Source organism: Neltuma alba, unplaced genomic scaffold (genome assembly GCF_004799145.2).
Source record: "Neltuma alba isolate B1F8T4 unplaced genomic scaffold, ASM479914v2 tig00013571_pilon, whole genome shotgun sequence".
Classification (NCBI taxonomy): Eukaryota; Viridiplantae; Streptophyta; class Magnoliopsida; order Fabales; family Fabaceae; genus Neltuma; species Neltuma alba.
This window is the reverse complement of record NW_021637771.1, coordinates 138,176-158,739: the sequence shown is the minus strand read 5'-3', so window position 1 is coordinate 158,739 and position 20,564 is coordinate 138,176. Positions and strand designations below refer to the sequence as shown.

Below are 20,564 nucleotides of genomic sequence, written 5' to 3'. Positions count from 1 at the left end.
AGATGGTGATACTTCTATAGTTAAAAACAATTATGGGCAAATATTACAATATGACCAGAAGTCATATGGACAAGTATATCCATTGAAAGTAAATGTTAAAATTGGTTATGAAAGAAAAAATGGTCATATTATGATATTGATATTTTATTGTACTATTTGTGTGCAAATTAAAGAGATGATATATTATTAATATTTTGTTTATTTATATGCTATTTGTATGATCTTAGTTTGAATGATTTATTGTAGTTTATTGACAATAAATTTTATTATAAGCATTTAAAGTTGTTTTGAGTTTAACTAAATAAGAAATTAATTGAGAAAGAAAAATTAAGCATTCATATAATAAGTAAGTATTTTTTCCAAATGACATATTTTGAGTGTTGCAAATTAAATAAATGATATATGGTATCTTGATTATTGTTGAAAAATTCTAAACAATACATTCAATTTTATATTTTGTTCTCAAAAAGTTTATTTTAAAAGATCATTTACGTTTTATATTCCTTTCAACTATATGAATTTGCTTATGAGAAAAAAAAATTAAGCATGTGCAAATGATAATTATAATTTTAAGAAAATTCTATGAATGTTAGATTAGTTCAAATACCATTTAATCTTTCAAGTTTTGAACATTTTGAAATAAAATAATAAAAAAAATTGGATATTTATATTCCTCTATTATAATGGTAAGAGGTATGTTAATCCTTTTTTTTTTGAAATGATGAATCATTGATCTTATATATTCAAATTAAATTAGTCTTGTTGTAAAATTTGTGAGAAAAATAAAAATCATATATTTATGTCACATTTGAATTGAGAGAATATAAAGTTATTTAATTTTATTAGAAAATTTGTTATAAATAGTTAACATTGATTTTGATTTGGTTGGACAAAATCATCTTTGCAGTATGTGTAAATTCTATATATATTGCAAGTTAAATTTATGATATTAATAGTTATTCATTATTATCTACTATGATGTTATTAAGATGAATTTGTCTCCTCATTCTTCTCAAATCACATAGTTCCTGAAGAACTATGTGTAAAAATATTAATATAGTTCCTGAAGAACTAATGCAATTTTTTTTTGGGCGGACAAAGAATTGATAGTGAAAAATATGATCCATTGATCAACATCAGAACTTTGATTCTACAAAGGATCTAAAATGCAATAGCCCAATTGAATTAATACAAGTGTGAGTTGATGTTAAATAAAGTTTTATTTATATAAGAAACTTATTACAGTAAACCAGAAGTTTACTTGTCTAATTAGATTTATAGTTGGTATGCCTTGTTTGATTATCACGAATCATATATATGATGTAACAAATCATTGATGATTATTATTGACATCCATTGAAGAACCAGAAGATTCTTCATAAATAGACAACATATTATATGATTCAAGAGTTCATATAGTTCTTGTTCTAAGAGAAAAATTGATTATATTGATATCACTAGTTATGATTTGGAATATATCTCTACATTTCTGAAAATATATCAAAATTAGATATATGGGCCCATACTGATAACATGTAAACCATACAAGTATTCAATAAATTTGATAGATGCATCTATAAGATGGTTACATGTATTATTATTAATTTGCAACACTCTCCCTTGGATGTTCATTAACAAATATTGTGCCTCATTAAAATCTTACTAGGAAAAACCCAGTGGGACAAAATCCTAATGAAGGAAAAAGAGTACACAATATACATTGAAGCTGCTTCGTTAAAAACCTTAACAGAAAAACCCCATGGGACAAAATCTTGGTTAAGGAAAAGAGCACAACATGATCTTTACTCCCCCTAATGACAACATCACTTTTACTCCCCCTGTCAACAGCATCACTCTCTATTATTTTATCATAATAGAGTATACTAATTTCTCAAGTTGTCCAATGCTTTTTCAAGCATATCTTCTTTTTAGCTAAACTATGCATCGTATGTCATCATCAAATTATATTGAAATGTATTCCTCTAACGTATCTTCTAGATATGTGAAATTATCAATATATTCTTTACTATTATTAATTTGCAACCTGAAGTTTGCAAAATTATTTGAGTAATCATTATGTTGAGTGCACAAGTTCCAGACTATGAGATCCAGAAAATTTCTATTGAAAAAGATTGTGAATTTATATCCCAGAATTTCAGTGATCAACATGCATTTGTTAGAAAAACAATTGAAAAGTCTACTTAACAGAACGATCTGGCAGAATTATTAGCCTCCATGAATGGCTAGATCAATACTTTTGAGAACAAGATCTTCATCTCAGTGTTGGCTTGTTTAGTTTGACATGTTGCAACATTTATACAAATCAAGCCAACAAAATTCTCCCAATGAAATTGGCTTTTGGTCAGGAGCCAAATACTTTCCATCTTAAAAGTTTGAATGTGCAATGCTTATGTCTATTGATCCACCACAATATACATATAGATGGATATAAAAAATTGGAATAAATGTTGGGTAAGAACCTCCTTCTTCTTGTTTGTATCTAAAAGAAACAAAAGGGATGTTTCTAAAAGAAGCAAATGAATTGAGGCGACTCATATTGCATGATTAATTGATTGTCATTCGACAAAATTTTCCCAACATGAGCAAAGCTTTCCCAACATGAGGGGGAGAAATTAAGTAGCTGGAAAAGATAACATATAGAATGCATTATTATTATCAAGTATAGATCCTCAGATATATGATAGTATGAACTAGAAGTTCATCAAAGAATGCAGTCATGAGATATTACAAAATATGTGCCAGATGCTATTACTGACCTAAGTGAGTATTACTAAATCTCATATTCCAGCTGAAAATGCTCCAATTAGTATAAATAAAAGTGAGACATGCCTGAAGTATGAGAAATTAATTGGTTCCAATATAATTATATCAAACAAAAAGGAGCGTGAAATTTAAAAGTTATATTAAAGAGACGTGTACTCTAGAAGAGTGCTGAGACATAACTAGTTGAAAAAAAAAACCCCAGAAGAGGTTCAGGTACCTGAAAAGTAATGAAGAGATCTCAATAAGTTATATCACAAGAGGAAAAATGGAACCAAAAAGATAAAGTTGTTGACAACGTTTTTGATAATAATATCACGTGATTTTAAAGAGGATCTTATATGAAGATAGAAATTTGGCCAAAAGCAAAAGGAAAAGAGAAAAGATGCAATGGAAATATAATTATTATTTTAATATGTGAAAATTATGGACCTACAGTCCAAACACATCAAATACAAAGCTATTATGTGACATATGAATATTTTTTGTGAAAATAAAGAATTTCACAAAGGTCCAGTGATTATGATTAGGCATAATATTTTGTGATGGATGCAATAATTTTTACATATATTACTAGTTTGGCAGTATATGAAATATGAAATATGAAATATGCGTCTATTAGATATTGTTATAGCCTATACATATGGCTTACTAAATAATGAAGTTTACATGATAATTTTTGAGGGATTTAAAATGCCAGAAGTATTTATATAGAAAAAAAATCATCCAATACCTAAAATATTATGTTGAATAAGATAATCTAAGTATATATATCTGGCTTAGAAAATGTATTAGAAAATAAATAATTTCGTATTTTACTTGACCCGTAGATCAAGTTATTGAATGCATAAATGATTGCAAAATGATTGATTTTGTTATGATAATTTTGTTTGCAAAATATATTCAACTAAATAGATTAGAAGTCACATATATTTATTCTATAATAATATTTACATATATTGTCAATATTGGTAAAGATAAGTTTTTACAGGTATGCGTGTGAATAACGAAATTGAGATTGGATATGTAGTTCTATGAAATTATTACATGATATCATTTTATTCAAATTAAATTAATTATGTCGATACAAGATATATTATAGTATTTTTCAGAATAAACCTTCTTTGCAGTTTTCTCAGTACAAGTAAAGAATATATTGATAATTTCACATATCTAGAAGATACGTTAGATAAATACATTTCAATATAATTTGATGACGACATACGATGCATAGTTCAGCTAAAAAGAAGATATGCTTGAAAAAGCATTGGACAACTTGAGAAATTAGTATACTCTATTATGATAAAATGATAGAGAGTGATGCTGTTGACAGGGGGAGTAAAAGTGATGTTGTCATTAGGGGGAGTAAAGATCATGTTGTACTCTTTTCCTTAGCCAAGATTTTGTCCTATGGGGTTTTTCTGTTAAGGTTTTTAACGAAGCAGCTTCAATGTATATTGTGTACTCTTTTTCCTTTATTAGAATTTTGTCCCACTGGGTTTTTCCTAGTGAGGTTTTAATGAGGCACAATATTTGTTTATGAACATCCAAGGGGGAGTGTTGTAAATATTATGTTGTGTGGATGTTCATAACTCCTTAGCCCCTTGGGATTCCTTCTCATGGTTAATGGCATTATACCTTATAACTCCCAAATTGAAGGGTTTCAAGTATTGATTTCCTATAACCTCCAATTGTAGAATTATATGTTACTTAATTCCTTTCTTTATGTACTAGTAACTCTTTATGTTAGTCTTCAATATTGGGATCCTATAAATAGGAGATGATGTACGCACATTTGAGACAATGAAGTGAATGAGAACTCCCCGTTGATTTCTCCTCCAATTTTCTCTTATTTTCTCCATCTCCCTCATCTCAATCTTTGTACTTTTCTCATTTTTCATAACAATATAATCATTATTGCCTATTTTTCATTGTTTGAAATGCCTTTTTCTAAATAAGGGCATAAACATTAAATTTTATCAAATAAAATTATTGTTTTTAATTTTCCCTTTTCATCTTTAACATCAAACATAAGTTATACTATTTCTCCCTGTGTGTATTATTATTATCTATTATTTTGTATTGTGTATTATAACATGTTTAACGGTTTGAGTAATTAGAACCACTCAAAACCAAAATTTCGGGAAAAAAAAGGAACTAACGGCAGCTGGACAATGAGGGATCACTTTTGAATATTGTCACTTCTAAACCTTTTAACTCGCCATTCAAATAATACCCAAAAAAATTTCTTGATAGTATGGTAATCTCTTTATATCTCTGCCACACTCCTAATATTCAAATAATGTTCAAATTTAGTTACTTTTTCTAAATAGTATGTTATAAAAGATCTCTCATATTTCACTTTAAGTTCTTAATTAAAATTTTTGTTTATTTGGCATAAAGTAAAATTATCAAATTGATCTGCCTCACAAAATTCCATATTTCTTGACCATGTTAGTAATTAAATTAGATTATATATGATCACTAATGTTCATTTATGCGGTATCGAGAAAATTCTTGTTTGGTCTTATTTATAAGATGTATTATTAGATTTTTCATATGAATGTACAATTTTTTTTTTGGCAAACAATTTTATTTTATTTGTCATTTATTATTGTGTAGATTTTATTCTCATATGATATAATGTATATAAAATAAGAACAAAATTGAAAATTTATTAAAATTTAAGATAAAGTTAATACTACTCCTAGTTTTTAATATAAGAGCTAGATAACTAATTTGTGAATATTAAAAAAAATTAGTTAAGTTAATTATTTGTAATTATATATTATCTTATCTAAATATCCTAGTTAATCATGTGCATTAGAATCGCTTTATCATGGAACCTTTAATATGTGCAATTACCATAAGAGCTACTCTGGAGTGGATAAAAAACGATTGTGGTCTTATATTTATGATCATATTAAATCTGTAATTAGCTTTTATATTAAAGATTGACGGTGGTAATGTTTAAAGTTTTTCTTGATCTCAATGAAACATGTTAAATATGATTTATAAATGAGATCTGAGAGTATATATGTGGGAATGAACTTCAAAATAAATTGAGTTTTTTTAGCCCAAAATTTTGACCTCTTAATAAAAATATTTCGAATTTAAGGTTTAATAGGAAATTAAGTACATGATTCATGTAATGTAATGTGTTTATACTTACAAACGCAAATATCAGTTTATGAATTTTTCAGGCAATTCCAACCCGGTGATTTTAAAATCAGTTTGATTGTTAAATTTTAGTTTTGGATTTGTCAAGTCTTCAAATTTTGTCGGCTTCAACAGTTTCCGATGGAGTCTTAGAAGTTCTCCACTTGATACGTATATAATGACATTGACCCGCGAACTTTGGTGGATATACGTGTTATTTGAAAAAACTTGTTTCTCGATAATTTCTTTAAATTTATGTTTTCGCCTCCCTTTATTTCTTTAAACACAATACAATACATTGCTATATGTAAATAACTAAAATATAACAGTATAGTTATTGAAAATTCTTTAGAATTTTAGATCTCGTTTGGTACGAAGTATTAAAAATGAGAAATAGGAACTAAGATTGCAATTGATAAAAATTATTAACAAAATATTTACCATAAGTAATTACTTGTTATATGGGATTAAACAAACTTATTACAGTGAGATTAGAAAATACCACATCCCATCATGGTATTCTCCGATCCCACACACACAAGCTTGTTTAATTACATGTAACAAGAAATTTCTCACGCTAAACACTCTTTTAATATGTTTTCTCAATTCTAATCACAATCCTTACCTCTCATTTTCAATGCTTCGTATCAAATAAGATCTTAGAGTTAACATTGATATGAGGATTTTCAGCCATACATTGATCATAAAGCATTAGTAAAGGTCTCCAAATTAGGATGAGAATGTCGTCACTAACTTTTCTCTCCGTTTTCTTTTTATGTGATATCTCTACTATTACATTAACTTTCAATGGTTGAAATCCAAAACTATATAAGAATATTGTTATAATATTAAATATACTAAAAATTTACAATTGCAAACTATTCACATCAAATTTTAATACTATAAATTTATCTATCTATTTTATTATTTAATATTTAATATTATAATAACATTTTTACTGAATAAATCTCACCTGTTCAAGTGAGGAGAGAAGTTAGTGGAGATGTTCCGCTTCCAAACCTTTGTGACATCAGCTCAACCCAACGTATTGAAGAGAAGAATTTGTGTCATAAGGATTCAACTCAAATGGGTCAAGAAGATAATTTAATATTTCATTTTCTAAGAATTTATTTGGCTCTAAATTTATTTTCTTTGTTTCATTTTCATTTCAATCACAAGCAGTTGGCAAAGGCAAGTCTTCTGTCCCGTTTGGTACGCTAATGGAAAACTAATCTGTAAATGAGAACTTTGTAGGGGGTTTATTATAGTGATATAATCATTATTCCCCATTTCTCATTGTTTCAAATATTTTTTTTATAAATAGGGGCATAAACATTAAATCTTATCAAGTAAAATTTTTTTTTTAAATTTCCCCCCTTCATTTCTAATATCAAAGACATCTATACTTTCTTTGTAAAATTGGGTCAAAGTCTCCAATTGAAGATTTTATTAGTGAAAAAAAAACTTAAGTGAAAGCGCGATACTTCGTATGTGCAGAATTTGCAAAATAAAATATCGGTACTTTTTGTGTATAAAAATTTATTATGTTTTTCACACAAATAAAATTTTAAATGGAGGATTTTTTTTCCTAATTTTCTCATACTTGTATGGGTATTATTTTGTAACGTGTATTGTAAGGTATATTCAGAGGGAGGAGAAAAGTCTTACTTTCTCTATCACTATATGGATAGCTAGCCAATAACAAGAAATTTATAACTTGTTTGACGGTTTGAGGGGCCAAGTACAATTGATGATAAAGAGTTAGTGAGGATTGAGGAAACAACTGAAATGAGTGAATAAGATAATTTAATATTTTTTATTTGTTAACAATTTATTTGGCTGTGGGTTTTTTTTTTTTTTTTCATTTCAATCGCATCGCGACAAGCAAGTCTTCTTTACCAAAAAAACAAAAAAAAACAAAGGCAAGTCTTCTTCCCCATGTGGTACGCTTATCTATGGAAAGATAATCCGTAACTGAAAACTTTTGAGGGCGCATGTTTATTAGAAAAAATCACAAAAAAAGACCGTAAAATTTGAAAAATTATAAATAAAGACCCATAACAATACTATCATGGGTTTTGACAATAATAGTATAGGTTTTGTCAACAGTCTTTATGAATGAGTCATTGTCTGCAATTTTTCAAGTTCCATAGTTTTTTTTATGATTTTTCCTATTTATTATATATATTGATATAATCATCATTCCCTATTTTTCATTGTTTTAAATGATTTTTTCTAAATAGGCGCATAAGCATTAAATTTTAGGGAAAATTGTAAATAAAGACCCACAATTTGTGAAATTATGATTTAGGACCCTAAATTTAGAAAATGGCAAATAAATACCTGGTCCTACATTGCAAATATGAAATTTTGGTGAAATGTCTGAAATGTCCCTTAACCAAGTTGTGATTTGGTTTACTGATGTTATTTGCTAAAGTGAACTTGTCATTTCCCATAGTCAATTTGTCATTTGGCACACCCTTAGTCAAGTTGTGATTTGGTCTACTGAAGTTATTATTCTCTAAACTGAACTTATCATTTCTTATAGTCAACTTGTCATTTGGTTGAGAGGCATTTCAAACATTTCATCAAGATTTTATATTTATAATATAAGACCGGGTCTTTATTCGCTATTTTTCAAATTTAGGATCCCAAATTACAATTTCACATATTGGGAGTCTTTATTTGTCATTTCTCCTAAATTTTATCAAACAAAATAATTTTTTCATTTTCCCTTTTAATTTATAATATTAAACATATGGTATACTATTTTTGTGTGTGTATATACTCAAAATCAAAATTTTGGGATGAAAATGAATTAATGGCAACTGGACAATGAAGGGCCATTTTGAAGTTTCTCACTTCCAAACCTTTTAGCACGCCATTCAAATAATGACAATTTCTTTTTTTTTTTTGATAGTATGACAATCTCTTATATTTCTTCCATACTCCTTGTATTGAAATATTACTTCTGATCCTTAATATAAGCTATAATTAATTTATTTGAAGAGATCAAGAAAGTTAATAAATTACCTTAAGATATTTATATTTATCGTCTGTTTTTAAACTAATTTGTTACTTTTATAAATTAATATTTAATTTAATAGTATACATAAATATTTTTGAAAAATCATGTAACATGTAATTGCGTAATTGGGTTTTATATTAAGAATTATGATTGTAAATTTGAAATTTAATTACTTTTTCTAAAGAGTATGTTACAAGTTCTCTCATATTTCACTTTATTCAAGTTCTTAACTGAAACTGTTTTTGATTTTAGCAGAAAATATAATTATCAAATTGAAAATTGACCGGCCTCACAAAATTCCATATTTTTTTGACCATATCAGTAATTATTAAATTACATATGAACACTAACATTCAAAACCTTTCACCACAAATTTTCAGAAAAGTTTAATCAACGTTCAGTCAATCACTCTTGGCCTGTTGCCAGGACCATTCGTTTAGCCATTTCAATTTTTTTCTAATCAGTAACGGGGCTAAAGCCCAAATGAAAACAAGCTAGAAGATAACACTTCTGGACACACTCGGCCCAGCAAGTATTGAGCATACTTGGAGCAAGGCAGTCGGCCACACAGTTTCCCTCTCTCCAAACCTGCCTCAATTCAACTTCCCATCCATTCTCAAGTATGGAGCATACTCGAGCCAAAAATCTGTTCTCTCCTTCCCCTCTAAGCAAACACTTTTCCAGCTTCTCAATAATGATCTTGGAGTCTGATTCGATCACTATTCTTCTACAGTGAACCCGTTCAAGCATTAAAATTCCAGTCAATAAGCCCCAAAGTTCTGCCTCCTCTTCACAGCGTCCTAGTCTTCTCCCGAAACCACGTATCCATTGCCCATTATGGTCACGGATAACTCCCCCACATGCAGCTCTTCTTTCTCCTCTTTCTACTGCACCATTAAAATTTAATTTAAGCCAGCCCTCTCTTGGTTTTTCCCATTTGGCTTCCACCCTGATGTCCCTCCTTGTCTTTTCCTTCATCACGAATGCTTCTTTGATGTCACCAACATATCTCAAAATGGTAAGAACAGGATCCACAGGTCTAATGAAATCAGTCTCAAACAAGGAACAGTTGCGCCAATACCATAAGAACCAAACACGCACAGCAAAGATCATATTCCAATCAGACCATCCACCACTACTCTTCGCAAGATTTTCCTGAAACCAATCACAAAGATTTGAATCAAAGAAATTACCAATACCTAGTAGCCCCATCCACACCGTCTTGGCCACATCACACTCCCTCAGCACATGGAGAGTGTCTTCTACAGAGTTATTACATACAATGCAAATAGGCGAAGTCTTCAAAATCCTGCTCTTCTTAGCCGAGGTAAGCAAGCCCCCATTAGCTGCCATCCACAAGAATATTTGAATTCTTCTCGGTCCCTTCCACTTCCAAATCTTCTCCTCTTGCACCTCACCAGAACCATTCAATACATTATACAAGCCTGCCACAGAAAAATTCCCACCATTTGAAGGCAACCATCTTACTCCATCCCTTGGCTAGTTTTCCTTTGGAGGTAACACTGCACGAATACTCTCCAAAATGTCTTCAAGTAGCCAATCTTTTAGACTGTCAAAATTCCAATTCCCACTCGTATCAACAAAATCAGACACATTCCTCTATTTCATTTCATCAGTTAGATTTCGTAAGCTCTTAGCTTTCAGAACCCCTTCATTGCCAAGCCAATCATCCTCCCAAAATCTGATCGTCTTTCCATTATTTAAACTCCAACCAACATTATCTTTAATAGGCTGCCACAATTCGCCAATTTTCTTCCAAAGGCCGGAATCCCCCTCCTTCACAACACAACCCCCAGTAAAATCAATATTACGGCCATACTTGGCTTCTAACACAATAGAAACCAATTTCTCAGACTCAGCAAAAATATCCCAACAAATTTTACCAATCAACGCGTCATTCACATTTTTCAGGTCTTTCAAACCATACCCACCTTCATTTTTCTGCTTACAGATTCTTTTCCACCCAATTGGTTGAATCTTCCTCTTTCCTTCCTCTCCACCCCAGATAAACTCTCTTTGTAACTTTTCAATTTGCCGGCATACATTTTTTGGGACGCTCTCATGCAGCATGTGATACACTGGGATTTGCTGTGTGACAGATTGCACAAGCGTTAGTCTTCCCGCAAACGAAAGATTGTTTCTTTTCCATCCACAAAGTTTTTTTTCTGAATTTTCTCAACCAGGAAATTAAAACGATGTTTTGTAGTCCTGCCTTTTACAATATATGCTCCCAAATAGCGCCCAATATCGTCAACCTTATTGAAACCACACAGCGCTAGGAGCTCTTCTTGCTTACTACTCTCAACATTCTTTGAAAAGTACACTGTTTTTTTCGCGGGATTAATTCTTTGTCCTGATATATCCCCAAACAGTTTTAGACAATCCGTTACACTCTTAACTGTTCCTTATCAGCTTCACAATAAAAGAGGAGATCATCTGCAAAAAGAAGATAAGATATAGGTACTCTCTTCCTACCAATTCTGAAAGATTTCCATTTATTGGCAAACTAGTCTGGCAAGGCAAGACAACTTAACACATGATTGGATGGAGACGATTCACCACCAGCTTTGACAACACCTTATACAACGCATCACAGAGGGAAATAGGACGCAGTTGAGAGACAAACTCTAGTTTATCAACCTTCGGTATAAGTACCAGAAGGGTCTTATTAACCTCTCTAATTCTGTGGGGCTCATTCCATAAATCCAATATGAACTTGCTAACACTCTCCCCTACTATTTCCCAATCATTGTGGTAGACAATAGCAAGGAATCCATCTTCCCCCCAGACTTTAAAACCCCCAATATTAAACATAGCTCGTCCTATCTCCTCCACTCCCACCTTTCTATTAATTTCCTCTAGCACACGCTTATTCATACTTCCCCACCTTTGCGATGTGTGATGCCACTGTCTACAACTAATCTCTTCAGTAAATAGGGCCAAAAAATGATTCTGCACTAGACGCAAGTGCCCTTTTTCCTCATCAATCCAGATCCCATTAGCATCCTTAAGCATCAAAATTTTATTTCTTCTCCTTCGAGTTGCAGTTTTGAGATGATAATATTTTGTGTTGCAATCCCCATTTTTTAGCCACAAACCCCTAGATTTTTAAAACCATAACATCTTTTCTTGTAGAAGAACATCAAGCATCTCATGTTGCAATTGCTGACTTAGCTCCTCTAAATAGGGATTCCTCCCAATACCCAAATTCTTCTGTATCCTTCCTTTTATATCCCCGAACAACTCCCAATTCCATTTACCCAGAGGTTCATGTAGCAGATTCAAAGCCTTATAAGTATCTTCCTCAACTCTCCAAACACTGGATAGAAATCCTTTAAAAGAAGGATGAGTAAGCCACATGGCTTCAAAACGAAAGGGCTTCTCAAACCTTCCAGCCTACCTACTTGTCATACTAAAGAGTAAAGGATGGTGGTCTGAATGAACCCTTGGCAAGACTCTGACCGAAGCATTTGGGAAAGCAACTTGCCACTCAGTGTTACAAATGCCTTTGTCTAACCTCTTATACACTCTTTTCCTTCCCTCCCATCTTGGTCCACTCCAAGTAAACAGAGGGCCTATAACATCCAAATCAAACAGACCATTACCTTGAATCCAGTCCCTGAAAGCAGTAATCCTCGCCCTACTTGGATTTGCTCCCCTACTTTGTTCACTAGGGAAAGCAATATCATTAAAATCACTGGCTAGTAGCCACGGCTCCCTTAGTCCTTCAGCGATACTTGTCCATTTTTCCCAAAGCTCTTCCCTTCCAACCCCTTGAGGATTAGCATACACAATGGTACAAAACCAGTCGTTAATATCTCTATTAGCTACTTTTACATGCAAGAACTCCTTACCTCTCAAGAGCACGTCAATCTTCATATCATCCTCTTTCCAACATAGCCATATCCCACCCATAAAACCTACAGCCTCGATTCTTTCTGAGAAATGAAATCCCACTTTATTGACAAGCTCTTGAGCACGCCTATCACTAACTCTTGTTTCAACCAACACGAACAAGCTTGGCCTCTGCACTCTTATGATTTCTTTAACAGACACTACGCATCTATTGCCAGAAGCACCTCTTCAATTCAATTCCAAACTATAAGACTACCCATCATTAGAGAAAGTAGAGAAAATAATCAACAATTAATCAGTCATGGAAATATCAATCCCATTCCCCTTCTGGGAATCACTTAAGACCACATCATGACACATTGTCACATCGTAATCCTGTCTCATCTTAGGCCCTTTATCGACCTCCAAGCTTAATAACTCGCCCCCATCCACATCAACCTCTTTTGGGCCCCTCTCATTCCCTAAACTAATTGAGATGTTACTTTCCCATGGCTCGCTCACATCTCCTACTTACATATCTTTACCACTTTCCACCATAGTTGCCAACTGATTAGGAACCGACACCTCATTATTTACCTCTTCTTCAGTACTAGCACTAGCCTTAAAAGTGAAACCCTCCGATCCCGAAGCAGACACCTTAGGAGAGCTCTTCATTGCTCTGCACCTCACAGTTACCAAACTACGATTATTTCCTAGTTTGTCAGCCTGAAAAACAGCATTGGTCACTTCTTTTAGGGAACTCTAGTATTAACCTCCTGCATACTCACATCCTCCTCTAACACTGAGAACCTCGAGGGGCTCACTACATCAGTGATCTTACCAGGCATCTTCCGTCCACTTCTTGTTCGCTATACCACTTTCCACAATCCTCTGTCCTCCGGACTCACATTCCTTTCCATATTCTCACCGCCAACATCTTGCTCTTCTTGCACTGCTGCACTATTATCATTCTCACCCACTTCCTTACATAAACCTTTGAGGTGTCCAAAACGCTCACAGTTGAGACAAAGCAAACCCATGCTTTCATACTCGATCTGTTTTGTCTCTCCCTCAGTTGCATATTGCGGTACCAATGGTTTCATGAGATTGATCTCTACACAAATATGGGCATATTTACCTCTAGATCTAAGGGCAGTGTTCATATCAATCTTCAATACCCTACCAATTGAGCTGCCTATATTCCAGAGGAATTTCTTATCAAAATACTTCATCGAGATCCAAGGCAATCTGACCCAGATAGCTACCTTAGTAATTACCTCTATTTTCAGATCAAAATCCGGTCTCCATTACATCATGCTCAGGTAAGAATCCAACCAAGTCCAAGGGCCTCTAGTCAAAGCCTCAAGGTAATCATTTGTGTTTTGGAACAGTTTATAAGTAACTTATAAGCTGTTTTTCAATAGCGATTTACGGAATACTAAGTAAGTATATGAGAGGAGTTTTATCTCAGTTTACGTGAAACGTGCTTATAGAGGATTTCTACCCTCTGCCAAATAAGGCCTAACCAGCCCTCTCTCACCCCACATTGCTGGCAGCTCATGTTTCAGTACAGTCAGGGAAGTTGCTCGAACCAATAATTTGACTATTACAGTTTGTGCAAAAGGATCACACAACCTTTGGTTTTTATTAGTAGACAAAATAAAGTTAGGTCGATCAGGCAAAGAAAGATCTACTTGTATACCTTCCTCCAAGTTCTAAACAGAATCAAATTTTGCATCAACTAAAGCTTCAAAACCCATACCAAAAGGGATTGCTCTATTCTTTCCCTCTCTCCCAGTGCTTGATCTTATCGAATCTCTGTAAGATTTTCTCGCCTCTGTTGACTCTTTCGTCCTCGTCCCTTCCATCAGCAAAGGAAACTCCTCCTCTCGAAATGCTTCCCAAGCCTTCCTAACCTTCTTCCGACTGCGCTCAAGAGCATGCCTTTCTTGCTCCGTTACTGCCGCCATCAATTGCGGCGGCCCTCCCACAGATGTCGTGGACACCACTCTTGATGCTCGCTTTTTATTCAGACGTTGATAGATTTTTAACTTTCCCACTGTTTAGCCATTTCAAAGTATTTTATCTAAGGTTTGGCAAAAAATTTGCCAAACACCCCCATTTTTTTTAAACCAAGGTTTCAGGCAAAACCTTGGTTTTGCCCAATAAAACCTCGGTTCCAGATAAGCAGGCGAGGGATTGATTATTGGCTTCAATTATTGGCTCTCCCCAACAAAACCTTGCTTCAACGGTCAGCTCACGGTGAAGGGAACAAGCATGCAGGGGTGCTCTTCCGCTCACGGTCATTCAACTCACGGTCAAGATCTCTTCCGCCTCTTCTCTCCCATTCATCGCCGTCGCCCTCTCCATTCAGCTCACCTGAAGATCTCGAGCTGCTCTGTTTCTCACTGGAGAAGAATCGAAGGAAAAAAGCCACCCATTCTGCCACTTGATCCGGTCTTGTGTCGTCGGTGAGATCTTCCCATCCCTCAGAAATATCAGTGCCGGCGACGTGTTTCTGGGCTTGCCAAGACATCACCGCGCATTGGGTTCGGCCGATCGGAGCCATCCAGTTCTGATCAAGGTTTTAAGAACCGGACCGGACCGGACGGTCCGACCGGTCCACACAACGGCTCGGACAGAGTGTTTGGGCCGCCTGAGTGGTTCATCCGTGTTGGACCGCCTTTTATCCGCTGTTGGGCTGGAAGCCGTTGTTGGGCCGGAAGCCGTTCCGGATTTGTAAAAACCGGACGGGCTGAATGTCATCATAATAAAATAATAAAAAAGGCCCAAAAACTGCCAAAAGTCCATATATTACATTAAAAAAAAAAAACAAAACGACCCCTGTTTGGCTCTTTCTGAATTCTGACTTTTTCCTTGGCTGGCCTTTCCGTCGAACGCGAGAGTGGCGGGACCGACCTTGTGAGTTTGAGTGCCCTAGGTCCCCACCGTGCTCCGTCTTCCTCCGTCGTCCTCCACCGTGCTCTGTTCATACGCGCCGTCGTCCACCAGCATTCACGATCAGGTTATTTCTGATTCAGCGTCCACACGTTCTCGCTTTGAAGGAGCTGGACCGAAACACCGAAGTCAGAGAAGTGGAGGCTTGAAGGCAGAGGTGATCATATATTTGAAGTCATCACAATTCAAATCTCTTGGATTCTAAACAGGTAAATCATTCTCTACTCATTGGATTCTAAATAGGTAAGTCATCTGCTCATTGTATCGGTAATCGGCTGTTTCAAATTTCAATGAACCTATGCTCTGTTTATTTTGCCAAAACCAGAGCCGACTACCAGTAGTACTGATGGAGAAGATAGCATTTGATGCTTATATATATATATTGAATAAGCTGTAAGCCTGTAACTATTTGATTTTGACCGATGTATAAGCTTATATATATGTGTGTTGAGTGAGCTCTGAGCTGTGACCGAGGAATCCATGTTAGGATCCATTTTTCTTCACAGCGAGCTGACCAACTTGTGTTTACTTCAGCTACATCGTGATCTGTCTCCTAAATATGTGTTTAATACAGGTTGAATGTACTGAAGAATATGATAAAACAATTCAGAAGTGTAACTGTCATATACCGTGGGAGGATAATGATTTACGTATATATGTTTCCATTTGCATGTAACCAGGAGGATTTTAGTTATAAAAATAAACCGTGGGAGTGTGGGACCTAGCTATGTGCACAGAGTCAAAGAGACAGGGACTTAATATTTTAGTTATCCAATCGAATATGGGGCTGTGGGGGATCTAATGAGGATTGATTATTTATTCTTTTAACTTAAAGAAGCTTGATCTTGATGCCTTGATGATGCCTGATGGGTTATATTTATTTAAAGAAGGCTAGTGGGTAAGTGGGGCCGTGGGGTATCTAATTTGACCAAACCATTCGAATATGGGGCTATGGGGGATCTAATGAGGATTGATTATTTATTTTTTAACTTAAAGAAGCTTGATCTTGATGCCTTGATGATGCCTGATGGGTTATATTTATTTAAAGAAGGCTAGTGGGTAAGTGGGGCTGTGGGGGATCTAATTTGACCAAAAAAAAAACTAAGTATTACTTATAGTCCTACACTCTTATATGATCCATAAATTATAATTATATTTCCATGAACTATAATTAATTGTTTAAATAATTGAGTGCTTAAATTCAAAATCCTTTTCTTAATTAACATGCTCTCTACTAGATATGTTTACTAGTTATAAACTTATAATTAATTGATACTATTGTGTATTTCTTGTATTGTAGAAATTAGAAGATGTCATCCCAACCACAAGAAGTATCTGGTAGTGCTCCATCTACACAATCTGTGAGATCGAAGGCTGATCCTGCATGGGAACATTGTGTTCAAGTAGCTAGCAAAAACTCAAGTGGCAAACCTCGCTTGAGATGTTTGTATTGTGCAAAGGAATTTGGAGGTGGAGGGATACATAGAATGAAACAGCATCTTGCGGGAATAAAAGGAGATATAATAAGTTGTAAAAAAGTTTGGGTGATGTTCGCTTTCAGTTGGGAGAAAATTTGAAAGAAATTGAAGAGAAGAAAGGTAAGAAACAAGATATATATGAGGAGGACAATCCCTATGGTCCTAGTGTCACACCATTTGAAGGGGATGCTCCAAATTTGCAAGAGGTTCCTCCGACACAGATTCAAACTCCTACTCCAACTTCTTCTCAGCAAAATATTCAAACTTCTGCCTTAAGACCATCTCAAGCTATGAAAAGAAAGCCATCTGCACCAATAGACAAATTCTTTGCCCCAAGGACAAGTCCAGGTGCACAACTGGGAATTAGAAATGCGTTTGCAGGTAAGGAAGCTGTGCATAGAGCAGACTTAGCTATGGCTAGGTGGCTCTATGATTGTTGTATTCCAATTAATGCTGTTAATTCTCCTTACTTCCAGCCTATGATAGATGCTATTGCAGCTATTGGACCTGGTTATAAAGGGCCATCTTATCATGCTTTTAGAACCAAATTACTACAAGATATGAAAAAGGAGGTTCAATTGTTAGTTGATGAGTGTAGAGGCTTTTGGGCAGAAACTGGTTGCACAATAATGGCTGATGGCTGATGGTTGGCAAGATCAAAGAAATAGGCAATTGATTAATTTTCTTGTTTACTGTCCTAGAGGGATTGTGTTCATTAAGTCTGTTGATGCCTCAGATATTGTGAAGGATGCTCAAACTCTTTGTAACTTATTCTTGGAAATGGTTACATTTGTTGGTGTGGATAATGTGGTTCATTTGGTAACCGATAATGCAGCTAATTATAAAGCTGCTGGGAGGTTATTAACTGACAAGCATCCTTCTATATATTGGTCTCCATGTGCTGCCCATTGCTTAAATTTGATTTTAGCGGACATTGGCAAAATGGCTCTTGTTACTAGTTTGGCATCAAGAGCTTCAAAGGTTTCAAAATTCATTTACAATCATGCATTTTTGCTTGCCTGGCTGAGAAAAAGAGAAGGTTGGAAAGAAATCATCCGTCCAGGACCTACACGGTTTGCTACCACATTTATTGCATTAAAAAGTCTTCTTGATCACAAGCATGATTTACAAGCCCTGGTAACTAGCAAGGCATTTTTAGATTCCAGATACTGTAGAGATCAGAGAGCCAAAGATGTAACATTGATTATATTAGATAACAAGTTCTGGAATGATTGTAAGATTATTGTTGAAGTTGTGAAACCACTTGTTCGGTTGTTGAGAATAGTTGATTCTGATGATAGGCCTTCACTTGGATATATCTATGAGGGTATGTATAGGGCAAGGAAAGCTATCAAGAGTACTTTCATGAACAAAAAAACTTTATACAAGCCTTATACAAGAATTATTAAGAGAAGGTGGGATACACAGCTTCGTCAAGATCTTCACACAGCAGCTTATGTCTTAAATCCTGCTTTTCTTTATGACCAGGCTAACTTTTCTCAAAAGCCAGAGGTTATGAATGGATATCTTACAGTTATAAATAGAAAAGTAGCTTCCAATAAGACCAAGTTCTTGCAAGAAGGCACACAGTACCAAAATAGAAGTGGTAGCTTTAGTCATCCTTTGGCCCTTGAATCTGCAAAATCAATGCGACCTGGTAAAGTTTTATATTTTAATGTTTGATGATAGTTTGATGAGTCATGATTCTTGATTCTTAGGTATTAAGCCTGTGACTTAATCATTTGATGATGTTTTATTTTTGATATGACAGATGAATGGTGGCGATATTTTGGAGGTAGTTGTCCAAATGTGAAAAAGTTGGCTATTCAATTATTAAGCCAAACTGCATCTTCATCAGGTTGTGAAAGGAATTGGAGTGTCTTTGAAAGAATACACTCTAAGAAAAGGAACAGGTTGGAGCATAAAAGGCTGAATGATCTTGTCTTTGTTCATTACAATTTTCGTTTGAGGAATAGGTATATTTTTCTAACTTTTAGACTCTACTTGAATTTATATTTTCCAAACAATTGATTAAATTAATGCTAATACTATGTTATTGTCATTTGTTTTTCAGAGTTGTTAACAAGAACAAAACTTTTGATCCTATTGATTATGAAAGTATTGATAAGATTGAATACTGGATAACTGAAGAAGTTGATTCTCCTCCACTTTCAACATTTCGTGCTGATGAGATCGAAGAAGACATCATTTATGATGATACAACACTACCAATGCCAAATGTTTTCATCAATGAAGAAGGTTAGATGTTTTTTAATCTTTCTATTTTTTTAATTTATATTTTACATTCGACTAATTTCAATAATATGATTGTTGCAAACTATTTTATAAAGATAATTATGAAGAGAGAGGCAATGAGGCTCAAGTTGAGTATAGATGCTTTGACACTGGAGTTGGAGCAGGTGTTGATTTGGGATCATTTTCTCAACAAGACATTGATAGTCACAGTGCAGAGGCTGCAGACCCAGATGCCTTTTTGGAGACTCATGCTTGGCTTAATCAAGATCCTCCAATATTTGACAAGTCATGAAGTCATTTGTCTTAGTGCATTATATTGAGTACTTAGGAGTCATGTAGTGTTAGATTGCTAAGGACTTAAGGAATTTTATTTTGTTAAAACATATGTAGTAAACATAATTTTACTATAAATTATGCTAATTATATTTATCATATTATATATATATACTATATAACTATTTTTAATTTAATTATTATCTTACCGGTTCGACCGAACGGTCCAACCGTTTGAACCGGTTGAACCATGACCCGCTGCTCTTTCTGGCTCGACTTCCGGTCCGGCTTTTAAAACATTGGTTCTGATCTCTTCGCTATCAGTCCGTCTCAGGTCGCCTTGCCCGGTTCCGTCTCTCATATCCAGAACTCCGGTAAGCTGCCTCCGTGAACTCCGGTTATGCATTCTCTGGTCGATTTTCCAAATGTCGGTCGATTTTTCCCCCCGGTCGATTTTCGCCTCTGGTTTCAGTCTGTAATATATATGTGCACACATCTGTGGTGCTTTGAAATTACGTCCGGTCGATTTTCCCCCAGTCAATATTCCCCCCCATTTCGGTCTGTAATATATATGTGCACACCGTAATTGTTATGCTTTGAATCATTTCGGTCTGTAATATTACCTCCGGTCGATTCCCCCCCCCACAGCGGTGGTTTCACCAATAACTTTGGATCATTGGTGGCTTCATTTTGTTTCCCCCCACACAGAGTTTGGTTTGGATGTTGGTTCCGTTCTGTCGTGTGTGTGGCTGTTCGTTCTGCAATTTTGGTAGCTG

The 20,564-nt window shown here is 34.5% G+C and overlaps 1 protein-coding gene across 1 annotated transcript; it reads left to right on the top strand.

The window, feature by feature from the left end:
- Window positions 1-17,091: 17,091 nt before the first annotated feature.
- LOC114738298 (uncharacterized) lies at window positions 17,092-19,807 on the top strand. Its single transcript, XM_028926338.1, has 6 exons — window positions 17,092-17,184; window positions 17,343-17,839; window positions 17,961-18,916; window positions 19,031-19,235; window positions 19,334-19,518; window positions 19,611-19,807. Exons 1-6 carry the CDS (start codon window positions 17,092-17,094, stop codon window positions 19,805-19,807), a joined length of 2,133 nt encoding a protein of 710 aa, XP_028782171.1.
- The last annotated feature ends 757 nt before the right edge of the window (window positions 19,808-20,564 follow it).